General features: G+C 42.6%; 2 protein-coding genes across 16 annotated transcripts; both read right to left on the bottom strand.

The window, feature by feature from the left end:
• Nucleotides 1–584: 584 nt before the first annotated feature.
• LOC149915436 (E3 SUMO-protein ligase RanBP2-like) lies at nucleotides 585–17,061 on the bottom strand. 15 transcript variants are annotated; one of them, XM_090121235.1, is made up of 18 exons: nucleotides 16,937–17,061; nucleotides 16,458–16,650; nucleotides 15,777–15,867; nucleotides 14,113–14,291; nucleotides 13,848–14,023; nucleotides 13,420–13,543; nucleotides 13,007–13,165; nucleotides 12,154–12,291; nucleotides 11,929–12,066; nucleotides 11,541–11,720; nucleotides 11,370–11,453; nucleotides 10,743–10,881; nucleotides 10,472–10,569; nucleotides 8,717–9,953; nucleotides 7,206–7,379; nucleotides 6,356–6,490; nucleotides 3,718–5,437; nucleotides 1,464–2,337 (listed from the first exon to the last, which is right to left on the bottom strand). In XM_090121235.1, the coding sequence occupies exons 1-17, from the start codon at nucleotides 16,984–16,986 to the stop codon at nucleotides 5,280–5,282; spliced, it is 3,453 nt and encodes a 1,150-aa protein (XP_089977361.1). In that variant the 5' UTR covers nucleotides 16,987–17,061; the 3' UTR covers nucleotides 1,464–2,337; nucleotides 3,718–5,279. The 15 variants fall into 15 exon arrangements, with proteins under 15 accessions (XP_089977350.1, XP_089977351.1, XP_089977361.1 ...); XM_090121236.1 differs by having other exon boundaries at nucleotides 13,501–13,543; XM_090121224.1 differs by lacking the exons at nucleotides 15,777–15,867; nucleotides 16,458–16,650; nucleotides 16,937–17,061 and adding exons at nucleotides 585–1,457; nucleotides 14,806–14,989 and having other exon boundaries at nucleotides 1,838–2,337.
• LOC149915435 (RANBP2-like and GRIP domain-containing protein 8) lies at nucleotides 16,991–21,189 on the bottom strand. The gene is made up of 5 exons (XM_090121239.1): nucleotides 20,995–21,189; nucleotides 19,275–19,373; nucleotides 18,358–18,510; nucleotides 17,477–17,707; nucleotides 16,991–17,097 (listed from the first exon to the last, which is right to left on the bottom strand). Exons 1-5 carry the CDS (start codon nucleotides 21,067–21,069, stop codon nucleotides 17,059–17,061), a joined length of 597 nt encoding a protein of 198 aa, XP_089977365.1. The 5' UTR covers nucleotides 21,070–21,189; the 3' UTR covers nucleotides 16,991–17,058.
• Between the last annotated feature and the right edge of the window lie 1,567 nt (nucleotides 21,190–22,756).

Genomic DNA, 22,756 nt, shown 5'->3' with positions numbered 1-22,756 from the left:
AGCCTCTATTTTCAAAAGACAGGTGCCTGTGACAGATAGGTGAATATCTCCAAGAACCAAACTGAAACAATAGAAGCTAGGCACTTAATAAAAAATAATCCCTCACAAAGCCCACCTAAATTGTTCACTATCTAAATATTTTACAAATCTGGGTCATGGAACCCTAAGTTCATTTGGGGAGATGCCTATGTGGTCACCCTCACAGCGGTATGAGTCCCTTTTTAAAGCCGGTGGGGCAGGAAGCCTCCTCTGCATCTCCCAGCATCTCTGGCTTTTGGTTATTACTAAAAGGTTTCTCTTTAGCTCCTGTTTCATCTTCCATCATCACAAAACAGCTGCTGTAAGGTCTTCTGCCCATTTGGCCTCTGACTAATCACATCTATCCTGATGTCTGATAGAATGCCTCTTTGCGGTCTAATGGGAGCAGTGAGGGATTCAACAAAGGACCTTCCTTCCACTTTTAGAAAGAACTTTCATCAAAACGTAACTAAGCTAAGAAAACAGCTAGAGAACTGCTTACCATCTCCTTCAATCACGACTGCAGTGGAAACAAAACAGCTGAAGAGGAAGTAGAAACAACAAAGTTTTCAAGCAATGATTTTATTGACGGTAATTTCTCAAATGTATCTCAATAGCTTTCCTGTTTTATTTAAACTGAAATAAAAGGAGAAGGATGGCAAGTCTGATTTGGGTTTCCAATTGAATCTTGCGTCATCTAATTACAAATGTCTTCATGATATTAAAAATGAAAATATTTCTCTACATCTGCTCCACCCTCTACAAATATGGTTTTGTTTTGCTGCTTCCCTAATCCTGAACATCTGAGCATTTGAAATCCAGCAATGAAGAGTCACATACACATTTTTAGTAAACATCCAGCTGAACATCTGTACATCCACTCAACACACAACTCTTCCCTGGTGTATGTTCTTGCTCTATCATGACTGCAATACTATTGCTAATCATGTCATGGCATTTATTGTCTGCAGGGATGCCAGCATACTTCAATCACCTGCCCTTCATCGCTGACAAATTTAGGATCCACCTGCAAATTTGCAGAACTCCCAAATGTAATCCTCCTTTATTTATCCAAGCAGAGATGTGTACACAACACCTTGCACCTGGCTTCCAAAGAATAAAGGTCTATCCATTATGGTGCTGGACTGCACAGTCAAGGGAGTCTGGAGGGAAACGGTACAACTACATATACCTCTTCTTTAAATGCTAGGTGCTGTCCTCTGACAAATTTAGTCTCTGTTAGTCTTCAGCAAACGGATGAAAGAGCTGCTTGATGCAGCTTATCTTAACACACAGTCATCTTAGAATTGCAGCTGTAAGGAAGACCACGCCATTCAAAAGCTTTGTGTTAAACCACTACTCCTGAGTGGCAAGTCGTCTTTATGTTCTTCGGGAAAACTGGGTGTCATTAGCTGCTCTCATTTAAACATCTGTAAAAGCTTGAAACAGCTCAACATAAGCAACACTAAGCTTGAAGAGCAACTAGATTCTGATTAGCCCAGCTATCCTGAAAATAAGAATTACAACTATTGTTTTGTACTTTTAGATCACTAAAATAACATTCCTTTTACTGTCTTTAACATTTCAACCCAAAAGTTACAAAAAAAATGCACTGAAGTGATTCTGATACGTTATTAATGACAAAGACTACATTTTCAGCACCACTGCATCTTGTGAAGAAAGTACATGCTACAGGATATTTTCACAACAAAAGGACTAGACTGCTTATCTTTATAACTTAAATGGAAGATAAAGAAGTAAATCTTGTACAGAGACTTGAAATATGAACTGTCACCTAAACTGCTTTAGAGATACTTACGTGGCAAGTAACTGGAAGCCATAGAAACGTTATAATGCCCACTAGCACTACGTTTGTCACAGAACTTTACTGCCTTTCCATATATCCTGCTTCTCACTTGGTGACATTTTCTTCTGCAAGGACCTCGCAATGCTTCCTGGGACATCTCCTGATTTTAGCTCCGCAGGCAGAGGTCTTTTCTCAGTGGAAGATCAGGCACATCAAGGTTGAAAATGGGATTAGGAGATGCATTTGCTGATCACTGCTGCACACTTTTCTAACCCTTTCATGGAAGCTGATCAGCGATATTCCAGGTAAGTACGTTAACCTTTACACTTGTGAAAGACCACGTGTCAGCTGATGCTTAACTCCACGTGCCACTGTTTGCCCATAGCATTCACCACACGTCCTTCAACTGGTCTTCTGTGTGCTCCACAGATGGGGACGCCCATTTCGTCACGGCAGGTAAACCATGTAATTATTCTCCTTTCGGTTCGTGAGCATCAGCAGTGAATTCCTTCCTGTTCAAAAATTCATTAATTGAGAGCATGAATAGAACAATTTCAACTTCAGAGCTTCCGTAGAGATCATTTAATTTTTAGCACTTGTTTCAGTAACAGGATTTATACTATAATAATGTCTTTAGCAGCATCAAATACGACAGTTCAATATGATTTTTTTTTTAAACAAGCTTGACTGATTCTGAGAAAAGCCTGCTAAGTAGGATGCATCAAATCTCTATGAAAATAGTTACGGAGCTTGTCTCAAACAGGTTAGAAAGCTGTAGTCATGCCTGGCTTACATTCTGGCTCTCTTAGCACAGGTTTCTTTTAGATTTACTTAAATGTAATTGAAGGAAAGAAAAATGCACTCCTCTGCATTTTCCCTGTGATATCAAACATCAGAGAAAGAAAAATATAAGCTGACAATACCGCTGACACAACACTACAGGTTGTTCTTCAAATCAGCCTCTGCCATGATAATGAAATGATAGCTTCCTTTGTACTAAAAAGCAAACAACTAGTAACGTGTGTTATATCCTACAATGCCCCCTCATCCATGCATCACTGGGGGATGTAAAAACATGCAGCTATGTATTCTGCAGCTGCAGAAGCTGATGAAACGAGATGAAGGAAATCTGAAAAGAAAAACACACTTTGTGCAACTCAACTAAAAGCAAAGAACATAGGCAAGATAATGACTGAAGCAGCTGAAGACAACCAATTTTCTGCCCTTTGTATTAGAAAAATAATGTCAATCATTTTGCTGCTATAAGCAAGTTTGCACCCAGATTTCCTATTTCCTGTGGTACCACCCTGTGCTGCAAATTGCCCCACTCCCATGCTTTACCCTCAGACTCTTCAGAAATTTACATTGGAAGCTGGATGGCAAAACGGGCCCTAACTCTCTACATAACCACGTGTATTGCATTAAAAGCATGAAATCAATGGCTACACAGTTTACTTAAAAAAAAAAAACAAAAACCATGAAGGATCCCACTGAAATGAGCGCATTTATTAGTGAAAAAGGTGATAAACTGGACTCAAATTGGGGAACCCCTGTTGGGAAAATAAAAATCTATTTAAAAATGACAAAACTTCTGCATCTGATTTGTTTTTAAGTGTCTACCACAGTGTATCCTACTGATCTTGAAACATCACCAGGTACAAAACACACCTGACAGGAAATCTGGTGTTGAAGTAGACAAGTAGTTAATATTTTATGCACACATTTTAAGATATCCACTCTCAGTTTCGTGATGCATTCTTAGACCTTTTTCTCATAAAAGACACTTTGGTTACTCCATCTCAGCAGGAAAGCCTTAGGAACCATAACCATCCCTCCCAACTGTCATTCCATTTTCATCATTATCAGTGATAGAAGGAAGGGTGAAGACCCACCTGCCGTCATTCTTGACGAATCCAACTCCTGCCAATACTTGTTGGCAGATATCACAGCAGAAGCACTTCCAGTGGTTGTTCATAGCTTTAGTAACGCAACCAATAACAAACTCACCTGTAGGAAACATAGTAACAGGATGTAAAATGCCATGCTACACAAAGTTAAAAGAAGCCTGCAACTGAATCGCTAGAATTACATCACCGTTTTTGCCTTGCTCCTCTTCTAGAAAAGGACACTTTTCAACTGTTGTTCACACAGTGTTGGCTTCTACTCCACTAGGCCTAGAATCAAGGCTTGAAAGAGCTCCATACTCAAAGCACAACAGAACTGAGTTTGGATGGCCCTGACCCTCCTGCGAGAAAACTCCTGCAGTCAAAGTACAGTAGAATACAAAGACACACAGAGATACAGCAGGAGAATGCACTTGCTAAACAGCAAATCCAACACGCACACCAATTTCTGATCTACCACAGAGTCCTGTGCTGGGAGGCACTGAGGAAGTGAGAAAACTACCATTTCATATTCTCTGCTGCACAGCCATGCCAAACACTCACGCTGTTCTCTGCACGCACGCTGCAGCCAAGGCCCTGAGCAGCGCAAACGCTGCCTGCAATACGTCGGGAGCTCCGCCTCCTGCTGCTGCCAAAGGCTGACACCCAGCTCTGAAGAGCCTACAGATCAAACAGCTGCCAAAGAGAAGTGATCAGGCAGATAACAGGTATGAAGAAAACGAAGTCTAACATGCAAGTCTGTGGCATTCCCATGAAGTCATAGCTTTCCAAGAATAAAATGCGATGGTCTCTAGAAGTGTCGGGAAAGCTTGAGGCATCGCTGCTGACTGCAGCCCTGCTGATTTCGGCTACTCTCACTACATTCAAGAACTGGAAAAGCCCACTTTCAGGCAGGATTCATGGAGTGCTGCAGCCCAGATGGGTTTTTTCTCTCAATGAAAAGCCTTCACATTAAGCTTACCTGACATCAAAGTCACTAACTATTCTGTGAAATGTGGTATTCTTGAACCCACAAGCCTTTCTCCCCTGTGCACAGGGCCCTGAAATTTTCAGCTGTTCGAGGGACAATATTTGAAAGCAGCTCCGTGGTTGTGTGTCCTAAAGGTTCGTCACTGGCAGAAACAAAACACACAACAACAGGGTTGGTGTCCTTTGACAGCTCCGCTGCCAGAGAGAGGTGGCCCTTCTGCAGCTCTGACAAGCTTTGCTGGCATTCTTCAAATCTCCTTTCAAAAGAATTAGCCAGTTCTTGAACTGACCCCAAATTGCTCAATTTTCACTTCACCATCTGAAAACAAATCCGAGATTTCCTTAGCTCTAGTCACTGCAGCCAGAGATCAGCAGCTTTTGTTCTGTATAATCTCCAGGGTAAAACAAAGCCAAACAAACTACAGAAGATACTGAAAAGAACTGTAGAAACCACTCAACCGACTAACCAGCATCACCTGTAGCTGTCCAAATTAAAACACTGTTTGATGTTTCAGAGGGCACTAAGTTCATTTCTTTAGCGATGACATGCTTTGCACACACCTCAAGAACTTGGTCCCTTCTCATAAGGATCCTGTAACACTTCTTCTGTGTATGGAAGAGGACCGTGAGCTCTCCAACACCGCGCTCCTTCCACTGAGCAGCATCTCTGGCCCAATTGTAAAATTTCGCCCTCTCTTTGAAGGGAATTCCTTCATCTTCTTCTCCAGACTACCTCCACCTAAAACACAGCACAGTAATGCGTGATTTCCCCAGAAGTTGTTGTCACCAACAACACTGTTACAATTCTGACATCATAATCCAAAATTATTCGATGTTTTCCTTTCTTCAGTGGTTTTGTACCCACAGCTCTATACTCATCATGCACTGAAGTGACCGAACAGCCCTGCCTTCTCAAAAGGAGAGAGCCCAACAGATTTCAGCCTTTGAAATTCATTTTTAAGCTATCAAGTGTGCCGGCATATTTCCCAGTGAAATTTCAGGTCTGCTGAATGATGTGCTGAGTGATAACCCAGCACTGTTAGCATTCCAGGTGTTCCCCTTATGAAGGCTGCTAAGTAACTTAATACTGGCATTTGATCAGAATAAGAATCAACTGAAAATAATAAATGGAGGCCTCACAGCTGCGTATCCTCCTCACTTTATATGTGCACATTACTGCCTTTTAACATCCTTCAATTAACACATCTTCCACAGTTAAAGAAAAGCTTGAAAGAACTGGAGAAACATGTGACAGACAAGCATTTCTGAAGGAGAAAAAGAGCAGGCAGGGCAAGAAAGAAAACAACAGACGTCATAATATGATTAACAGATGAGGAAAGGCAGACAAGATATTGCAGAAAGAGGAAGACAACATTTTGCAGACTTCATCAGATTAACTGTTCCAATTAAAGGACACTACATACTGTTTATTTGTGCTCTATCAGTCTTGCTTAGTCATTATACTAACCTGCAATTAAGTTCTATTCTTTACAGGAAGCCAAACTAGAAGACTACAGTCATTGCAAGCTTCTCCTCTTATTAGGCATACTAAGGTTAAACACGAAATCCAGACATGAACAACTGAGTTAAGCCTTACAAAGCTACATCAGGCTTCTTCAAGCAAGTTGTTCTACTTCCTAAAAAGCTGTATCATCACCTCCTGGTAAATTCTCTGACACGCGAGCAGTTTCTGTGGATTCTGCTTCTCCGCTGCTGGCAGCTGACTGCACAAATACTGTTGCTGTTGCTTCACTGGTTGATGGAGTATGTAATTCTTCCTTACTTGTAGAGACTGAGTCAGTACGATTAATAAAACAGTAAGCAAATAAGCCATAAGAGCCTAAAATACAAACTTCAAACTACATTAAGTCTGGACACTAAGAATAACGACTCCCTCCAAAAAAGCCACATTTCCCCTCTCCCCTCCCTCCCTTCCAGAAATTGATAAATTTCTTCATTTAATTACAACAGCAGTACAGTAAAAACATGATAGTAAGTTCTCAGTCTCCAACTTTCCTATAGTGCTACTAATGTTTCAGAACAGCTAACTAACAGGGATTAAGGGAAGTGAACAACTGGGGAAAAACAAAAAAACAAACAAGAATTGTTGTTGGAAGGTTTCAGACATTCTTCATCACTCTTAAAACACACACAGCTTTGACTCAACAAGAGACTGAAGTACCTTTGAAGCAGTACGATTCCAAAACAAGCACCATTTCCCTTGGAAACTGCTCTGAAATCACTTAACTCTTACATACCTGCTAGGAGGAATTCTACTAGCCAAAGCTGTTTCTACTTTAGGAGGCAAAGCTGTTTCCTTTCTCTCCCGGAGAAACTTAAGTTCTTAGTAGTACCATAGTTCCAGTGCCAGAACAGACTTGAGACACAGTCAAACAAGTCAAGTAGTTTCTAATCTGCCGGACGCTTTATTTCTCACTAAGTGAAAATAGTCTAAGAATAATACTGCAAATTTATTGCCTAAACTTTCGTAAAGACTTGACTCGTACTTTTTCTTTGAGTTTTTACTTCTTTCTGAGAGCCTGCTGGACTGGCATCCTCCGCACTGCTACTAAAGCCACAGACAGACGTAGAAGGGACCTGTGGAGTTTCTCCGTTAGCATTCTGCTCAGAAGATTTAGTTTCCCAAGCAGTAACACATTCACGTTTGACTAGGGGGCTTGCTGCAAAGCACAAAAATTAGTGGAAAACAGCTGATAAGACAGCTAAATACCGTGATCATTTTTGGCACATACGTTATAAAGTAACCTAACGATATTCAGAACATCTTAAATTTAGAGCTTTTGAAATAACATCATTATGTAAAAAGACACTCATTCATGATAACCAAGGAACTGTAAATCCATCACACTTGGGTTTTCTGCTGCTATCAAAGAACCTCCATGCAATAATGAAGACTTCAATCTTGCAACTGCCACTACAAATACTAGCTTCCTTTGACATTTACTTATATTTCTGGAAGCTCAATACGTGCCATCTTTTATTAGTACACAGACACTCACAGCCTCAGAAAGAGTGACTGGCCAAATGGAAGAGGAGAGTTTTTCTCAATTTAAATATCGTAAACATATTGTAAATGTTGTCTGTTGGTTCTAGTAGCACTATACACTTTCCTTTTGAAATTCAAGTCTCAGACCAAGAACAGGTCAGCATTTTCATGTCGTTACAAGAATTATTGATGGCCATACGCCAAACAAAATACAGCTACAGAGAAGAGCCATATGGGTATCATCTACAGAGGAAAAGCAAAACCAAGGACTGAAAAAGAAAGTAAGAAACAGAAAGCAGTCAGCAGCAGCATGTGCTACCGATGAACTTTGAGCATTTGGAACTCCAGATGGTATTAACCAGAGACTGTATAGAGCCTATTTCACAACACTTCTGGGAAGTACAAGAAGAAAAACCACAACAAACAAAGGCTCAAGCGACAGATGTGAAGTTACTGGAAAGGAATGGAAGCAGACAAGAAGGATGCCTCCTAGTTGAAGGGATAATTCAAGTTGAAGCTTAAGCACAACTGCTGTTCTCGTAGGTTACCAGTCAGAGCGAGGCCTTGAACACAATAACTGCCAGCTCAACACAAAAAATGCACTGTCAGCACTTCACCCTGACATTTTAAACAACGCCTCGTTGTTTAAACAATGTTAGCATCTCCTGGTTCTAGCAGTACCAAACTCCTTCCCTACAAAAAAAAGCAACACTAAGATCAACTCTGACGCCTCAGACAGATTCCAAAATCCTACCCACAACTCCCTTTCTCACTACAGAGTTGCACTGAGTCCTGCATAAGGCACGCTTCTGTTCTTACGTGCAAAGAACTACAACTTCATATTTACTCAAGTTGAAAGTCTAGGATTTGAAGATTCACAGACGTGCATTAGAACTGAAAGAAACGACATACTATTAAGACAGAAAAAGTAATACACAATGACCAGCATTAACAAGTGACTGACTAATAAGCTGCACACTTGAATAAATTACTGGTTCAATTAACACTCACCTTTCTCCAGGATTTTAAACGAGAAGTTGGAAGGCCCACCCTGTGCCGAAGGAGCCGGCTGGGATGCCTCGCTCTCCCAAGGTTTCTGAGCAGCACTACAGCTTTTGGGTGGTTCAGCTACTCCCGCTTTTTCCTGCTCTGCTTTCCGAGATGCTGAAGTTCCTTCATCGCTCTTTCTTGGACGATTCAAGCTGAATCCAAAGAGGGAGCCGGGGGCTGAAGTATTCCCAAACGGGAATGTCTCTTTGTTACTGAAAACGCTCCTGACAGATTCAGATCTAAATACAAACTTTGGAGCAGAAACCTCCATTTTTGCTGGCGTTTCAGAGGTGCTTGGTACCTCTAAAGCTTCTACGGTGGCATCAGAAGCATCACCATCATGGCAGAGGTCGCTTCTCTCCCTGGTAGCTTCCTCCAGCACAGCTACAGCGTTGTTACCACAGGGAGATGCTTTGGCTGCATTCGTACGAGAAACATGAGATGTTACCAACGTGCCTTTCTCACGGGTGTGCTCACTCTTGTCCCTGTCCGCTGTTTCTTGAGACTGGAGTGTAACTCCACTACTCGAAGGCAGTTCGTTTTTGTCTTTTTCATCCATGTTTGTCAAATCAGTTTTACGCTCTTTGGATGGATCATCTTTCTTAGCAGTATTTTTACTGGACTCCTGCATACCAAATTTAAATCCACCGAGAGGCATCCACATTGAAAAATTACATCCTTCCTCTGCAGGCTTTGCTTCACCATCTGCAAGATTCTGAGAGGTACATGCTGGTGTTTTCCCTTCAAGTTTCAAGGAAAATTCTTGAAGAGATACTTCTGAATTAGTTTTGCTTGTATTCTGGCAAGTAACACATTTTGGGGCAGTGGGTTCATTTCTTACTAATGAGATGTCAGAGTTCCACTGGCCTTCCTTTTTAGCAAAGGCAGATCCCAATTTGTCCTGTGCGGCACTAACACTGGATTCTAGAGGTTTTAAAACCACACGTTTTGTGAAATAGCCTGGTTCAGGCAGTGGTGGATTTGTGCTTGCCTGTGGAAGGCTGTAGTTGTAGCGATCACCACCACCACGAGGCAATATGATTCCAGCAGATGGAGCATCAAAATGCAAAGGTGCACCATACGTGTCTTGAGGAAACACAGCAGCACAAGTGTTTCGCAGAGGTGGCGTGCGGATTGCTTGTTGATGAGCGTATCTACGCTGCTGAGGTGCAAGTCCATCCATGCCACAGACAGGTGCCTAAAGAAAAAGCACCGTTACTTCCTTGTGGAAAAGGAGGAAAAGGGATTAGGGTGCTAAAGCCCATGCAACATGTACTCTTAATAGCAAGGCGTACCGTAAAATTACATTTCAACTCTAATCAGTTTAAACTAAAATCATACGTTCAAAACTTGAGTGGTATCTGAAAACACAGACTGGAGAGAAGCGTAAGCTGAATAGACTCATTTTTCTTTAGTATTAAAAAAAAAAAAAAAAAAAAATCAAGCCCCCATACTATTTTGGGGAAAAGAACATTGCAGACAACGAGCAGAGGACATATGTTAGCAGGTTAAAAACATGCTTTGCTGGCTGTTTCTCCCAAACCCAATATCCCAAAGCTTAGCTGATTACGGAACTTTCTGCCTGTCTCCAGCAGACCTCAAGTTTAGTAAACGCTCCCTAGGGAACCGCAGTTATATCCTGCTACACACAGAATCAAAACCAGTTGTTTTCAACACATCAGTAGAAATGGCTTGAGCGGATTCGTATGTCCTCACCTTTGTTGGTGTTACACTGGTTGCAGCAGTTCTTTGAAGAGACTGTGAGTTACAAGCAGGTGACTGGCTACAGTGAACAGATGGGCCAGAGGTAGCAACTGAAAAGGAACACCAAGAAAAGAGTTTATATCCAGTTTTTGTGATTACTGACTTGAGTGAACTTTCCCAAGGGACCAGTTTTACTCATTCATCTCAGAACACTGCAGAAACATTTTAAGAAGTCTTACTCCGTTTAGCTAAGTGTTCAATTAAAAATTCAGCATCAACTTACCCCTTAAAGGAGCTTCATGAAGATTTTGTGCTCTCCGATAACCATCTGACACTGTACCTGTTTCATAGCTTCCAACAGGCCAGCAGTGAGATGATACATTTACACTGGAACTATTACGTTTCATTTCCCATATTTCATTCTATTAAAGACAGTGTTTCAATTGAGAGCATGTAAACGTATTACATCGGTATTTGGAGGAAACCTAAGGAACGATCCCTACGCTCCTCTGCTATTTAAAAGCACGTTCAAGGTCTGAGACACACACAAAAAAAAGATGAGTTAAGTGCTGCAATAATCTATGATCTTCCCATGCTTTACGAAACTGAGACTGTTCCCTGAAGCTAGAAATAAACCCAGAACAAAGATGACAGTAGCTAAGCTGAAGAAAGCACAACTTTCTGCACGCACAATCCTCAGGATTACTTCCCATATCTGAGTACCAAATCAGAGTTTGTAGGCAACAAAGTTTTACTCTTGAACTCAGTTTAAGCAGGTGTTTATAGCAGTTCTCTTCACTGAGTTAAGAGGTAGCCTGGTAAGTGAAGTTCAATGCTTGGGTCACAAAGTACTTACCAGAACAAAAAGATCAACTGTTCTGCATCAAATATAGTGACTCAAGTTGCTTACCGTTAAAGCTTCCACTTGCTGACACAGCTTTTGAAGTAAGGACTTGTGATCTTCTGCCCACTGAGAGTCAGTCTTAGGAGAAAACTGGAAAGAAAAGAAAAAAACTAATTGAACTTGGATTTTTTTTATACAAATCTAACACTTCCCTAGAAGAGTAACCGGCTAATATACCTGGTAGGTATTTGTTGGCAAGAAAGAGAACTTCTTGGGTGATGGAATTGAATATTTTACTTCCACGTGTGCAGCTGGTGAGATATTTCCGGAGGCAAGACTTCCCTCTTCACCATTCTCTCCAAGCTCCTGGATCACTGCATTCAGCATTTCCATTACAGCTTTAACAGATACCGGCAGCTAGAAATGTATTTGAAATGCAAGTCATGATCGCAATTCTTCCTCAGAGCAAGAGGCTGTGCTCTGATCTACGGCTGAACAGTTTGCAAGGCTTTCTGCACAGAAATTCTGGGTGTTTTTTGTTGTTTTTGTTCCCCCAGGAAAGCCCTATATCTGTTAACATTAACGTAAGACAACAACTCACACAAGCATTAATTCTTTTACTTACTTTGTCAGCTACTGACGGGTCAGAGGAGCTTTCGTCAATGATCTTCATCAGGTAATGCTTTCTTTTAACAAGATAGGCTTTGCGTTCTTCTGGTAACGTATCATCACTCTCAACCTCTTCTGCCTTTCTTTGATAAAGCTAAGTAACAGCATATGGATTAGGAATAATCAGTCAGAATGTAAGTAATAGAAAAGCATTTTGAGGTAATGCAATTTACAAACTTACAATGGCAAGATCCCAGTACGAAACCACATTCTTAATAGCTTCAAACGCTAGTAAAGCATCATCAATTTTGCCTTCAGCTGCATCCAGCATTGCAAAAACTACACGTGCCTCTTCTTCATAGGCTGCAACCTGGAAGACCTACAACCAAAGCAAAAGACATGTCACACATGACACAGTGTAGACACTTGGAACAGTCAGTGACTGTAAGCATCTAGTAAGTAGTTGTATAATCAATGAAAATTATATAAAGGAATATTATATAATCAAATAATATTAAGATGTTACAACAATGAAATAAGCAAGAGAGTTAGGCACAGCGAGACAAAGAGAATAAATAGGAGGCTTACCCATATCGTGGGCTCACTCAGGAAACTCCAGTGGAGTGGATCTTCTGAAGAGAGAGAGAGAGATCCTTCCCCACTGGTAGTCAGCTCTTAAATGGGTCTAGGAGAGGTGGAGCCAGGCTCCACCCCTTCCTGCAGCACAGGTGAATTGCTTTCACCTGTGCTCCCAGGGCTGACTCATTGCTCACCTCAGGTGATTAATCAGAGGTTCAGGCCGTGACTCAGCAGTTCCCATACAGCAGTCAAATAGGAGGAGGTACTAAGGCAGTTCAGTATCTTCCAATCAGAGTTTTAAAACTCAGAAGTTCAACAGAAAGATACTACCAAATCTCAGTAGTCGTAGCAGTACAATGACAAAAACAAAAAAAACAAAAAAAATAAAACCAACCACAACCCATCAACACACAAAGCCAACTGAAACAAAAAACAAACCAACCAGCTAACAATTCATATGTAAGCCTCTGACATACAACCCCTCTTACTCTCATCTTTGAATAATCCATCAGTACCTGGATGTCCACACTATGGAAATGTCTGAAGAGAGGATACGCAGGTTCAGGAATACTTCTGTGCTTTTTGATAGTTCTCAAGCTAAGCAAAATTTTCTTCCAGTAGTAGATGCTTCTTCCAATATATTCTTTCTGGTCGTGGGAGTTAAGGCTAACGCCCTGTTGAAGAAAGAGAAATTCAAACTATCGCAGAATATTTAAATAGAGTGTTATTCATACTTATTCTTCTCTGATGCAGTTGAGAGTAGTGAGGTAAGAGTATTTGACTAGAGCAACTGCCTTGCATGACATCCCATCAAAATTAGTAGCAGCAGTTCTCAATACTACATTCTCATCTGATTTTATTTAGTCTATTAAGTTTGCAAAATTAGAGAAAAACAGATGATACTTATTTACAGATAATCTTAACGTACTGTTTTTTGCAGACTTCTTGCCCAATGTATAATTAAGGCAGGCTGAAGGCCGTGTTTCTCCAGGGCTCGCACAGTACTTACTCCGTGCTGTACAAGAAGCTTCAGTTTGGTTGCCGAGTCTGCTCTGAATATCAAAAGAAATATTCCTCAATTAGTATTCCCTCTTTTTCCTCTGTTCACACGTCATTTGTTTGATGAACATAACAAGCAGCTTCAGTCCTAAGCTAGCTCTTCTTTACAAATGCACTGTCAGAAATGTAAAGCCCATTTTTATAAAGTTCTTCAGCATCTCACACCCCTACAGCAAAAAACATTTAACATTTAAAGGACGTCAAACAAAAGGAACTAGTTTTACGCAACCTATGGGAATCAATTCAGAAGCCATCTAGAAGGTTGGTTCCAATATTTCCAAACTGAAGAAGCCTTACTTTGTTTTTTTCTGCATAAGAGCACAAACAGCATCCCACCAGGATCTTTGCTTCTCAGTACAGAACTGTTTGCACAGCAGCAACGGTAAGAACAGAGGTTGATGTGTGCCACGCTGAGTATTAAACTTCTCTTGCAGTTCTAAGTTGCTAGTGAACACCATCCCGAGTAAAAAAACCTGTTTTGGTGAAAATAAACAAACAGAAGGTATTAGGTAGCAAAAAACAGGCATTTAAATGCATTTAAGAACTTAGGAAGCTTGCTTACTTCAAGGTCCAACAGGCAAATGGACTCAGGAGCATCTGTTTCCAGTCTTGATGTCTCTTGGGGCAAGTGAAAAAGTTGTTGTAATGATCTGCGCAGTGGGAATAACACTGACATGGAATTCCACTGCAAGCCAAGCCATGCAAGGTGCTGGAGACTACCACTGTGCATCCGAACAGCACCTATGCAAAAACAAGGGTTGTAAGAAGCTAGGATCTGCATCCTAGTTAGGAAAGGTATCATTCTATTCCTGTTATGCTCAAATTCAAAGCCAGACTTCATCATCAAGTTAAGCCCAAAAAATGGGAAGATATCATTAGTTCACAATTCATCCTGGAATTATTTCATTTTTATGCCTGTCACCTGTGTTCATAGATTACACATAAATAATGTGGGCCTTCCTATCAGCACTCACCAGCATACAAGCACTTTCCAGCTTCAATTGGAAATGAGTCAGAGCAGACCAGAAGACAACAGTGTGGAAGCAGGAAGTATGTGAGAAATTCTTCAGAACCTGGCATGATGATACTGCCCTTCAGCTACAGCTGAAAGTGAAACTTCTTGCAAGGCACCCTCTGATTAGGGCAACCACAAGCAGCTATTACAGATACTTGTCTTTTGTTGCAGATGAAGCACTTGTAGAAGAACCTCTAATACAGAGTCATGCTTACGTTGAGTTTAAGTAGCATCTCTTACCAATATCGTATTTACTCAGTTCTCCCTGCTCTGGTGCTTGGGGACTGACATCTCCCATATCATCTGTGCTGAGAAAAGACCTCTCTTTAGAAGCTCCACTCCCAAACAGGCTTTCAAACAATGTAAATAAACCACTTCTGTTTGCAAAAGTTTCCACAATCTCTCAAGAAGTCTTCCTTGCCGTGGCTTAAGTTCAGCAACATATGACCTAGAAAAACGTAATGTCACATAAGAACACTCAACTTAAACAAGGACAACAATATTTGATGCAGTGGGCTGTTCCTGCTGCTTTAGGCTGGGAATCTAGATTTCCCCTTATGATATTTAGGAATCAAATTTACAAATACAAATTTCTAACTTACACTCTCCCTATAATTAAGTCACCCTTTTAGCATATGGGCTGACAGCAGTCCCAAGGCATTTTCAAATCCAGTTCTCCAGAATTACTGTGTATTTTTATTATAATGACACTGCAATTGTCTTCAAAATAAGTAGCTGTCAGTCTCATCTATTCAGGAACAATTCAGCCTGATGCCTGGTGTTTTCTTTGTTTTCATCTAGAGCCCACAGGATAGTGAAGACTGAAAACAACTACCTCGGCTTCACCAAAAAAATTTTAAAAAAATGCACCAAACCAAACCTGTTGGAACAAAGAAGGGAACAAAAGTGACAGGAAAGGAGCAATATTTTCTTTTATACTTGGGACTAGCAATGCTTACAAATAGTATATTAGTAGGCAGAAACCAGCAGACTAGGAGACACTGAAAGTTAAATTCTATCTTAATGTCCTGGAGATAAAAAGAAAAAGCCCGTTACGTGTCAGGATCAAACCGCTCTTTTGTATTTCATACGTAGCCAAAATACAGAACGTTTGATAGCATGTTCCAAGACGCCAAGTGTGCTCTTTAACAAGCCATTAACTGCTCATAAAATGGAACTACGGAACATTTATAATTCTTAGTTTTTATTACCAGACTGGCTTTTTCGGTCACAGGCCAACATTTCCAGCGCATCTTGCCCAGCACAATCTCCTCTTATTAGTTTTGACTTTGGTTTAGGAATCTGGCAAAGAAAGAAAAGAATTGCTACAGCTTCTTCTCAACAAAAAACAACTCACCCTCATTTAGTCTTAAAAGTTAGGAAACAAGCTTGTTTCTTTCCTGAAAAGGACACAAGGTGAGTAACTGAACAATTGCAAATAGCTGTAAGAGCACACAAGAGAAAGCGATGTTTTGAATGCAAGCACTTGTGCAAAAGGGAAAACTGATTTTATTCCATAAAGCAAAGAATTAAGCTTGATCAAGCTCTGCTGCTTACGCAATTAGTATGTGAGAGCTACTCAGGTCATTCCCCTCCCCCCCATACCACTAACCTTAATATTAGTTATTTTAGCTGCACTACAGAGAAGGGAATAGCCTACAGGAAACACACTCATTAGCCCTTAAGAGTCATTTTACTTCTGACAAGTGAAACAGATGAGATTTTCTTCACAATACTTGAAATCTTTTAAACAAGTATGGAAGGGTAAGATTTGGCCAGGAGACAGCCTTAAAAACAGCAGTTAGTTTTTGGAATGCAGGCATTCAGTGCGCGGACAGTGAGAGCATCCAAGAACTGCAACAATTACAGGCACAAACTGAACAGTGACTTACGTGGAAACTTTTCAGATAACACAATGCTGCGAGTTCACATGCATCTCTCCATTGTGCCTCGTTGTTCTGGGCCGTTTTCAGCAGGAAAGTTCCAGCGTGCATGTAGAAGTGTCCTTTCATTTCAAGGAAGGTACGAGACAGCTCATCAGGTCCATTCGCACACGGCTTCACAGAGTGAAGCACACGATCAAAACTGGAACATAGAAAAGATTCATTTTCAACCAAGTCCTGGTCTCCCAGGATTTATACTAGACCCCTATCACTGAGTCTTCTCTGAGGCCTTTAGCTCAGACACAGCTTGCGGATCAAGCCTAGCAACATTTGCTCTTTGCAGTTAGTACAGAGAAACTCCTCTTCCATCCATAAAACAGCTACTCACTGAAAATGATGCCTGCTAGAAGTTCGGTGACCCAGAAAAAATATTCAATTTTCTTTTTTTTTCTTCTTTTTTTAAATAAGCAGAACAGTTAAAAGAGTACCTTTCAAGGGCCCCTCTGCTTTCTCGAACATCTCTAGAAGCAAGCATCATTTTAACCAAGCTAGAATAGGCCAGCAGATGATCCTTCTTGACAGCTCTCCAATTTTATTTATTTATTTTTTTTTAATCAGCCTCCAAGTCTCGTACTGATTCAAGATATTCCTGAAGAATAAAGTTCATCACAGAATGAGGAACCGCGATCCTTCTATGAAGGCAAGAGTTTCTCCAGAACTTCTTGCTACATAATCCAGTTTCCCAGGTGAGATGTTAACGTATTCTTCAGCAGCAAAGTTCCAGGAACTATTTGCCTCAGCAATTCCCTCCCTGATGGAGCTGCTGTATTTAACTTAGTACCTCAGCTAGAAACTAAATAACTCTTTAAGGCTTAAGAAAATCCTAAATAAATCATTGTTTCCGCAGACATTACATTTAAAGGAGTTAAGCCACTTGAGAATTAGCTGCCATTGTAACGATACTAAGAGAATAACACCGGTTTCAAGGACATGGGAGATTATGACAGGATCAAAACATGATTAAATACCTCAAATGTCTTTACGACGCACAAACACCACTCCAAGCTGGAGTCTACAGGTATTTTCTTCTCCGCCTCCTGACAATGAAGCACAGCATCTCTTAATCTATTATTTGAACGGTAGAGAGCAACCAGTCTGATGTTAAGGTAGGGATCGTCTGGTCTCGCATAGAGCTCGGTTTGAGTCATATCAAAGAGCTGATTCCAGCCATCTTCGCCTTTACACTCCAGTAACTGCTCCTATCACATACAAAGGCAACACGTTAAAATTTCATTCTCTACGAGAGCCTCTTCAGCAACTACGTTACCTGACTGTTTTCTCATTGCCATTACAGACTACATTACTCAAACTGCTCTGGAAAGCTGGTAGGTGCTACAGAGAGTTTGACAAACATTTTAGAAGTGAGGAAAAAAAAAAAACAAAACCAAAACCCAAAGCTTTAGAGTTTGCATCTTGTAGATGCTAAGTTAGATGCTAAGTTAAGACTGTCAAACCACCTGGTTCAAAGATGCCACACGTCAATACAGAACAGCTTGTCTAAAAAAATAAAATAAAATAACATAACCACACAAAAAATCCCAAAGCACAAGCCTCTCAAGACTTCAATTTCGTTGCAGTTGTGCTCCAGAAAACTAACACCTGTACAAAAGTGAGATTGTATGACTGAAAGCATTTACACAGTATTAGGGAATAACAGCATCTCCTACACTTGACAGTTTTCAACTCAAATTAAAAAAAACTAGAAAGCAGTGTAGTCATGTAATAGAGACAATACTTAACCTATCTAATCTTGACCTCTTGGATAATATTACTACCATGGTTTTCCCTTCGCTTGACGCAACTAAAGTTTCTTCTAGGCACAGAACAGAGATCAGAAGCTGGAATTTACCTTCAATCTGTAAGCAGCAGGATTCCCAGGGAAGAGCCTGGCAGCTTTCTCAACCCAGTACTCTGCTCTTCCATCAGCAATGTCGTTACTGCATAGTAACTCTGCAATCTTCAGTACAAGATCTTTCTGCATTGGATTCAGCTCCACAGAACACTGGTTTTCCCCATGCATACACATAAGAAAAAAGGTTACTAGTAACTTGATCTTGCAGTCAACATAGAACAAGAAAGAAAACATGTCAAACATGTCCCCCATTAAACAGACCCAGCAAGTCAAATTAGAACTATCAATAAATACTTTCTCACTGCTTTAAGAAAAGCCTCCCTTTTGAAAGGCCACCATTGGTTTGTAACACCCAGACAACTGCTGGAATTCAGAACACCGTAAGAGAAACAATGTCAAAACCAGCTCCTCTACCACCCGCTGCTGCTCTACTCAGACAGCCAGACCAGGGGTATCTCTAGCCTAACCTAATACGGAGGCTTCCGGAAAACAGAATTAAGTCACAAAGACTGATGGCACTCAGTCACTGTGCTGGCAACAAGACTTTTGTGTGTATCCTCTCCCTCCCCGGTGCCTGAATAATGAAACACAGACTGTGAAGTTCACATTTATATGCTTACCTAATCAGAACTGTATTTGCCCCGTTCCCTCTACCTCTGAGGAAACAAACAAACAAAAAGCCCACCGCTAACAAGAAAACAAACAATGCAACTGAAAAACACTCTCAGTCCAGTCTTTCAGTAGCAGACGGATTACTGCTGTCACCATAATCCCTACTGCAGAATTCTACAGGGCTCACATATTCTTAGTCCAAAGGGCAGCGGGAAGAAGACTATCAGAGCAGGAAGCACAAAGATCAAGTCCATTTACAAAGGAATAAAGCAGGACATCAGGGAGGTGAGGGAGGTGCTTACCTTGTAACACCCAAAAGCTTTTTCCGTGTTATCCTGAGCCTCGTAGATCTGTGAGCTTTGGGATCTCTCTCTCGGACACTGAGATAAATAGATGTATATCTACAGAGTAAATAAATAAAGAAAGAAAAACCAGAAGGATCAGTATTCCTCAGTATTACAAGTCCCCCCACACCTTGCAGCTAACGTGGGACTTTAATCTGTCATACAGGACAGTTAGCTGTATTTAGTTCAAGGGGCTTGATCTAGATCTTCAAGTAAGGCACAACATTATTGCTACACGTACAGATGTTGCATATTTGCCTGCAAGCACTGGCCTTCATTAAATAAAGCAGTAGCTCACAGAAACTGTAGGAAGGACGTAACACGATGGCATACAAGACATTTCTACCGGATGGGTTTTTACAGCACCACGTAACTACCCATGCTTTAAGTTGCCGTTTTAGGAAGATTTAAATGGCACCACATTCTCCCATTTGCTGCTACCTTAAAACAGCATGACAACGGTCTTCATTTCTCCACTCTACCTCATTTAGCTTTCCCATCACACTTTAAAGAACAGAACAACATACGTAACGTTTATTACCTCTTAGCAAGTTCGTATTCTTTTATCTCAAAGTACAGCTTAGCAAAAAAGAATCCTTTTGACGATCTCTGGAGAAAAAAAAACAAAAGGTACATTTTAAATATACAGTACTTTTGAAGTAATTGAGTAGGGAGACCCTTCTTTCCAAGGGTGCATAATACTTCCTAAAGTGTCTTCACAGTTATCAGTTCCAGTTCACTCCTTGTACTCTGGGCTTTGTTTTTGAAAGACACAGGAGTAAGAAAATAACATTTCTTCCCAGTAACTGGCAAAGGCTACCAAAGCGAAACTGAGGTTAGTAGCAAAGCAAGTCCTCACACTTGTTACTTTTCACAAGCACACTTCCGACTAAAGAGAGGAGAATGGGGTCAGCTACATACAAGCTGTTTCTCTTGCAACCTATCTACGTTGCAGAAGAAAACAAATGCCACACATCAAGCTCCTCCTGTCCATGCTTCTGTCACCTTCCTCTCTCACCTGCCCCGCCTCCTCGTAAACGGGGCTGGAAAGGAATTTCAAAAGAAACGCCAGCAGCCTCGCACAACCCTCCTCTCCAAAATCAACGCAACAGGAAAACCAGCAGCTACTTCCATCACCGATCGCGCTCCACAGCCAGTCGTTCCAGAGAGCAGGGGATCACCCGGCTGCCCAGCCACCAACGCAGGCAGCAGAGCTATTTCCCCCCGCCTCTCCCTCTCTTCCTGCCGGCGTTTCACAACGCTGTCGCACCCACGGCAACAGCAGCCGCACAGCGGCCAAACGAACCCAAAGCCGAACGGCACGCGTTCCCTATTCCGGCTCCTCGAGAGAGGGAAGGCCGGAAGCCCGGGGACCGTGCCCACGGAACGGGAGGGAGCCGAACTGCGCCCCGCCGCCGGGCTCCTTCCGAAGCCGCCGAGGGCTCAGCGGCTTTCCGAGGCGCGCAGCTGCGGCGAACCGCGTTTCCGAGGAGGCGACTCCGCGCCCGCCCGCCGGCAGCCTCCCTCGGCTTCGACTCCCCGCCGGAGGAGCCCGCCCTCGGGCCCGGCACCCGCGGGAGGGGCGGAGGGACGGGGCGGGCGGGGAGCGGCCCCCACCGCGGCCCGGGGAAGGCCGAGGGAGCGCCGCCGGCGGCGCCGGCCGGGCCGCAGCACTCACCGCTCTGGGAGAGGAGGCGGCGGCCTGCACGGAGGCGACGTACCGCTCCACCTCGGGCTTCGTGCGCCGTGCCATGGCCGGGAGAGGGAGCGAGCGAGAGGGAGGGAGCGGCGGAAGGCCGGCGCTCGCGCGCCGCTAAGGGAGCTCCCCGCCGCACGCGGCGGAACGCCCTCCCTGCCGACCGCGGCGACGCGCGACGTCACAGCGCGGGGCGGGGCGGCGCATGCGCGGCGCCGAGCGGCCGGTTCGCGCTTCGCGCGGCGGCGCTTTGAGCCGCGGGACGTCGGGCCGCTCGGCGCGGGCTGCCGGGCGCCGCGAGGGGCTGCGCGCGCCGCCGGTCCCGTCCTCGGCCGGCCTGCCCTCGCGCGTCTTACGGAGCTCGGCGCGGTGAGGCGTACCGAGCCGCTCTCCTCACCCGTAGCGACGCGCCGCGGAGAGCGGAAGCGTCGTTTCTGCGTCGGGTATTGGAAAGGGCGGTTGATCTGAAGAAGCGCGCTGTGGCGCATCCTTAGAAACAGCTGATGTGAAAAGTAGAAGTTCCGTGCGCACATTAGTAACGTGTTTTAGAAACGCAGTTACCGAGTTACGTGAGAAATCCTTTCTCACAAAGCTGCGGTAGGCTCTAGATGTCCTAAGCGATGTGGGTGTAGTGTTCTGAGCTGGGAAACCCGCTGTGAGGTGGTTCGTTAGGCCAGCAGAAGTGAAACACATTGAACACGCTTTCAAGGAGCCAGGGCCTTTGCACGAAGCAGAGCTGTCCCACTCTGTGGGAACCTCAGGGTGCCGCAGGCGGGCTCCAAGACACTCCCCTCTGTCCTCCTTCCCAGCTTATCTCTGTGCGAGGACAGAGGGATGACCAGAACAGTGACCAGTGTAAAGGGCACAAATGCTAGGGGTAATTAAACAACTAAGAGCTTATGTTTCTGTGCTATCTTGGCGCCTGCCTGTCACATCCCAACTTCTCACGGAGTGAGACAGTCCGGCCTTGTGTAGAGGCCCTGGCTTCTCTGATGTTTGCTACATCTGTTTTTCTCTTGCTGGCAGTTTCTTATCTAACAGAACAACTCTAAAATATGTTTTCTAATCCCTAACACACTATACTCGCATTGTTTGGACCATTTAACAACTATTCAGTTTTGCAAGAAAGAATTAATCACATAATTCAGTAATAATGTTTTAAAACATACCGCTAACATATACGGTATTTTACTTCTTAGATCAACTATTTCTAAGGATAAGTTACAGAATACAAATGCATGATGTTCTACTTCTTCAAACCAGCTGCTCTTGTTAATGTTAAATGCAGAAACAACATTCCATTCCCACAATTCCCCCCTCTTTTTCTTTCAAAGTGTTGATTTCTGCAATTCCTTTTTTTCTTTTTTCTTTTTTTCTTTTTTTAAAGGTATGATTCTAAAAACTTCTTCATTTTCTTCATTCTCCATTTCATCTAATATCATCATTTTATCCGAGCGCGGTGGTGGTTCCACTGCTGTTTGCTGAGGCAGCGCAGTTTCTGTTAATCGCTGCACCAATCCCCCCACGCAGGGGATAATACAGCAACCGACGGCCGTCAGGACTCCTGCTGCCACAGTCAAAGAAGTAAATAAGGACACAATCATCCCTTTCCATTTGCCAAACCAGGACTCCAAACACCCAGTGAGGGAATTACCTATTCCTGAGTTTTCTGCTAATTCACTGGCAAGAGTAGTAAGCCCCCGTAATGCTCTAGTTATTGTGCTAGCTGGGGCTGTGTTATTTG

The sequence above is a fragment of the Phasianus colchicus genome, chromosome 19 (genome assembly GCF_987193195.1).
Source record: "Phasianus colchicus chromosome 19, bPhaCol1.hap1.1, whole genome shotgun sequence".
Taxonomy (NCBI): Eukaryota; Metazoa; Chordata; class Aves; order Galliformes; family Phasianidae; genus Phasianus; species Phasianus colchicus.
Note: the sequence above shows the minus strand (reverse complement) of the source record. Positions and strands in the feature narration are given on the sequence as shown.

Excerpts from the sequence above, each read along its gene's own strand:
- LOC149915436 (XM_090121235.1), bottom strand. The coding sequence starts at position 16,986 with ATGATGCTTGCTTCTAGAGATGTTCGAGAAAGCAGAGGGGCCCTTGAA. Across the intron at positions 15,868-16,457 it reads GTTATCTGAAAAGTTTCCAC|ATTCCTAAACCAAAGTCAAA; the intron begins GTAAGTCACTGT and ends TTTCTTTGCCAG. Across the intron at positions 12,067-12,153 it reads CGTACTGGGATCTTGCCATT|CTTTATCAAAGAAAGGCAGA; the intron begins GTAAGTTTGTAA and ends GCTGTTACTTAG.
- LOC149915435 (XM_090121239.1), bottom strand. The coding sequence starts at position 21,069 with ATGGCACGGCGCACGAAGCCCGAGGTGGAGCGGTACGTCGCCTCCGTG. Across the intron at positions 19,374-20,994 it reads CCGCCTCCTCTCCCAGAGCG|ATATACATCTATTTATCTCA; the intron begins GTGAGTGCTGCG and ends TTTACTCTGTAG. Across the intron at positions 17,708-18,357 it reads CTGCTGCTTACAGATTGAAG|GAGCAGTTACTGGAGTGTAA; the intron begins GTAAATTCCAGC and ends TGTATGTGATAG.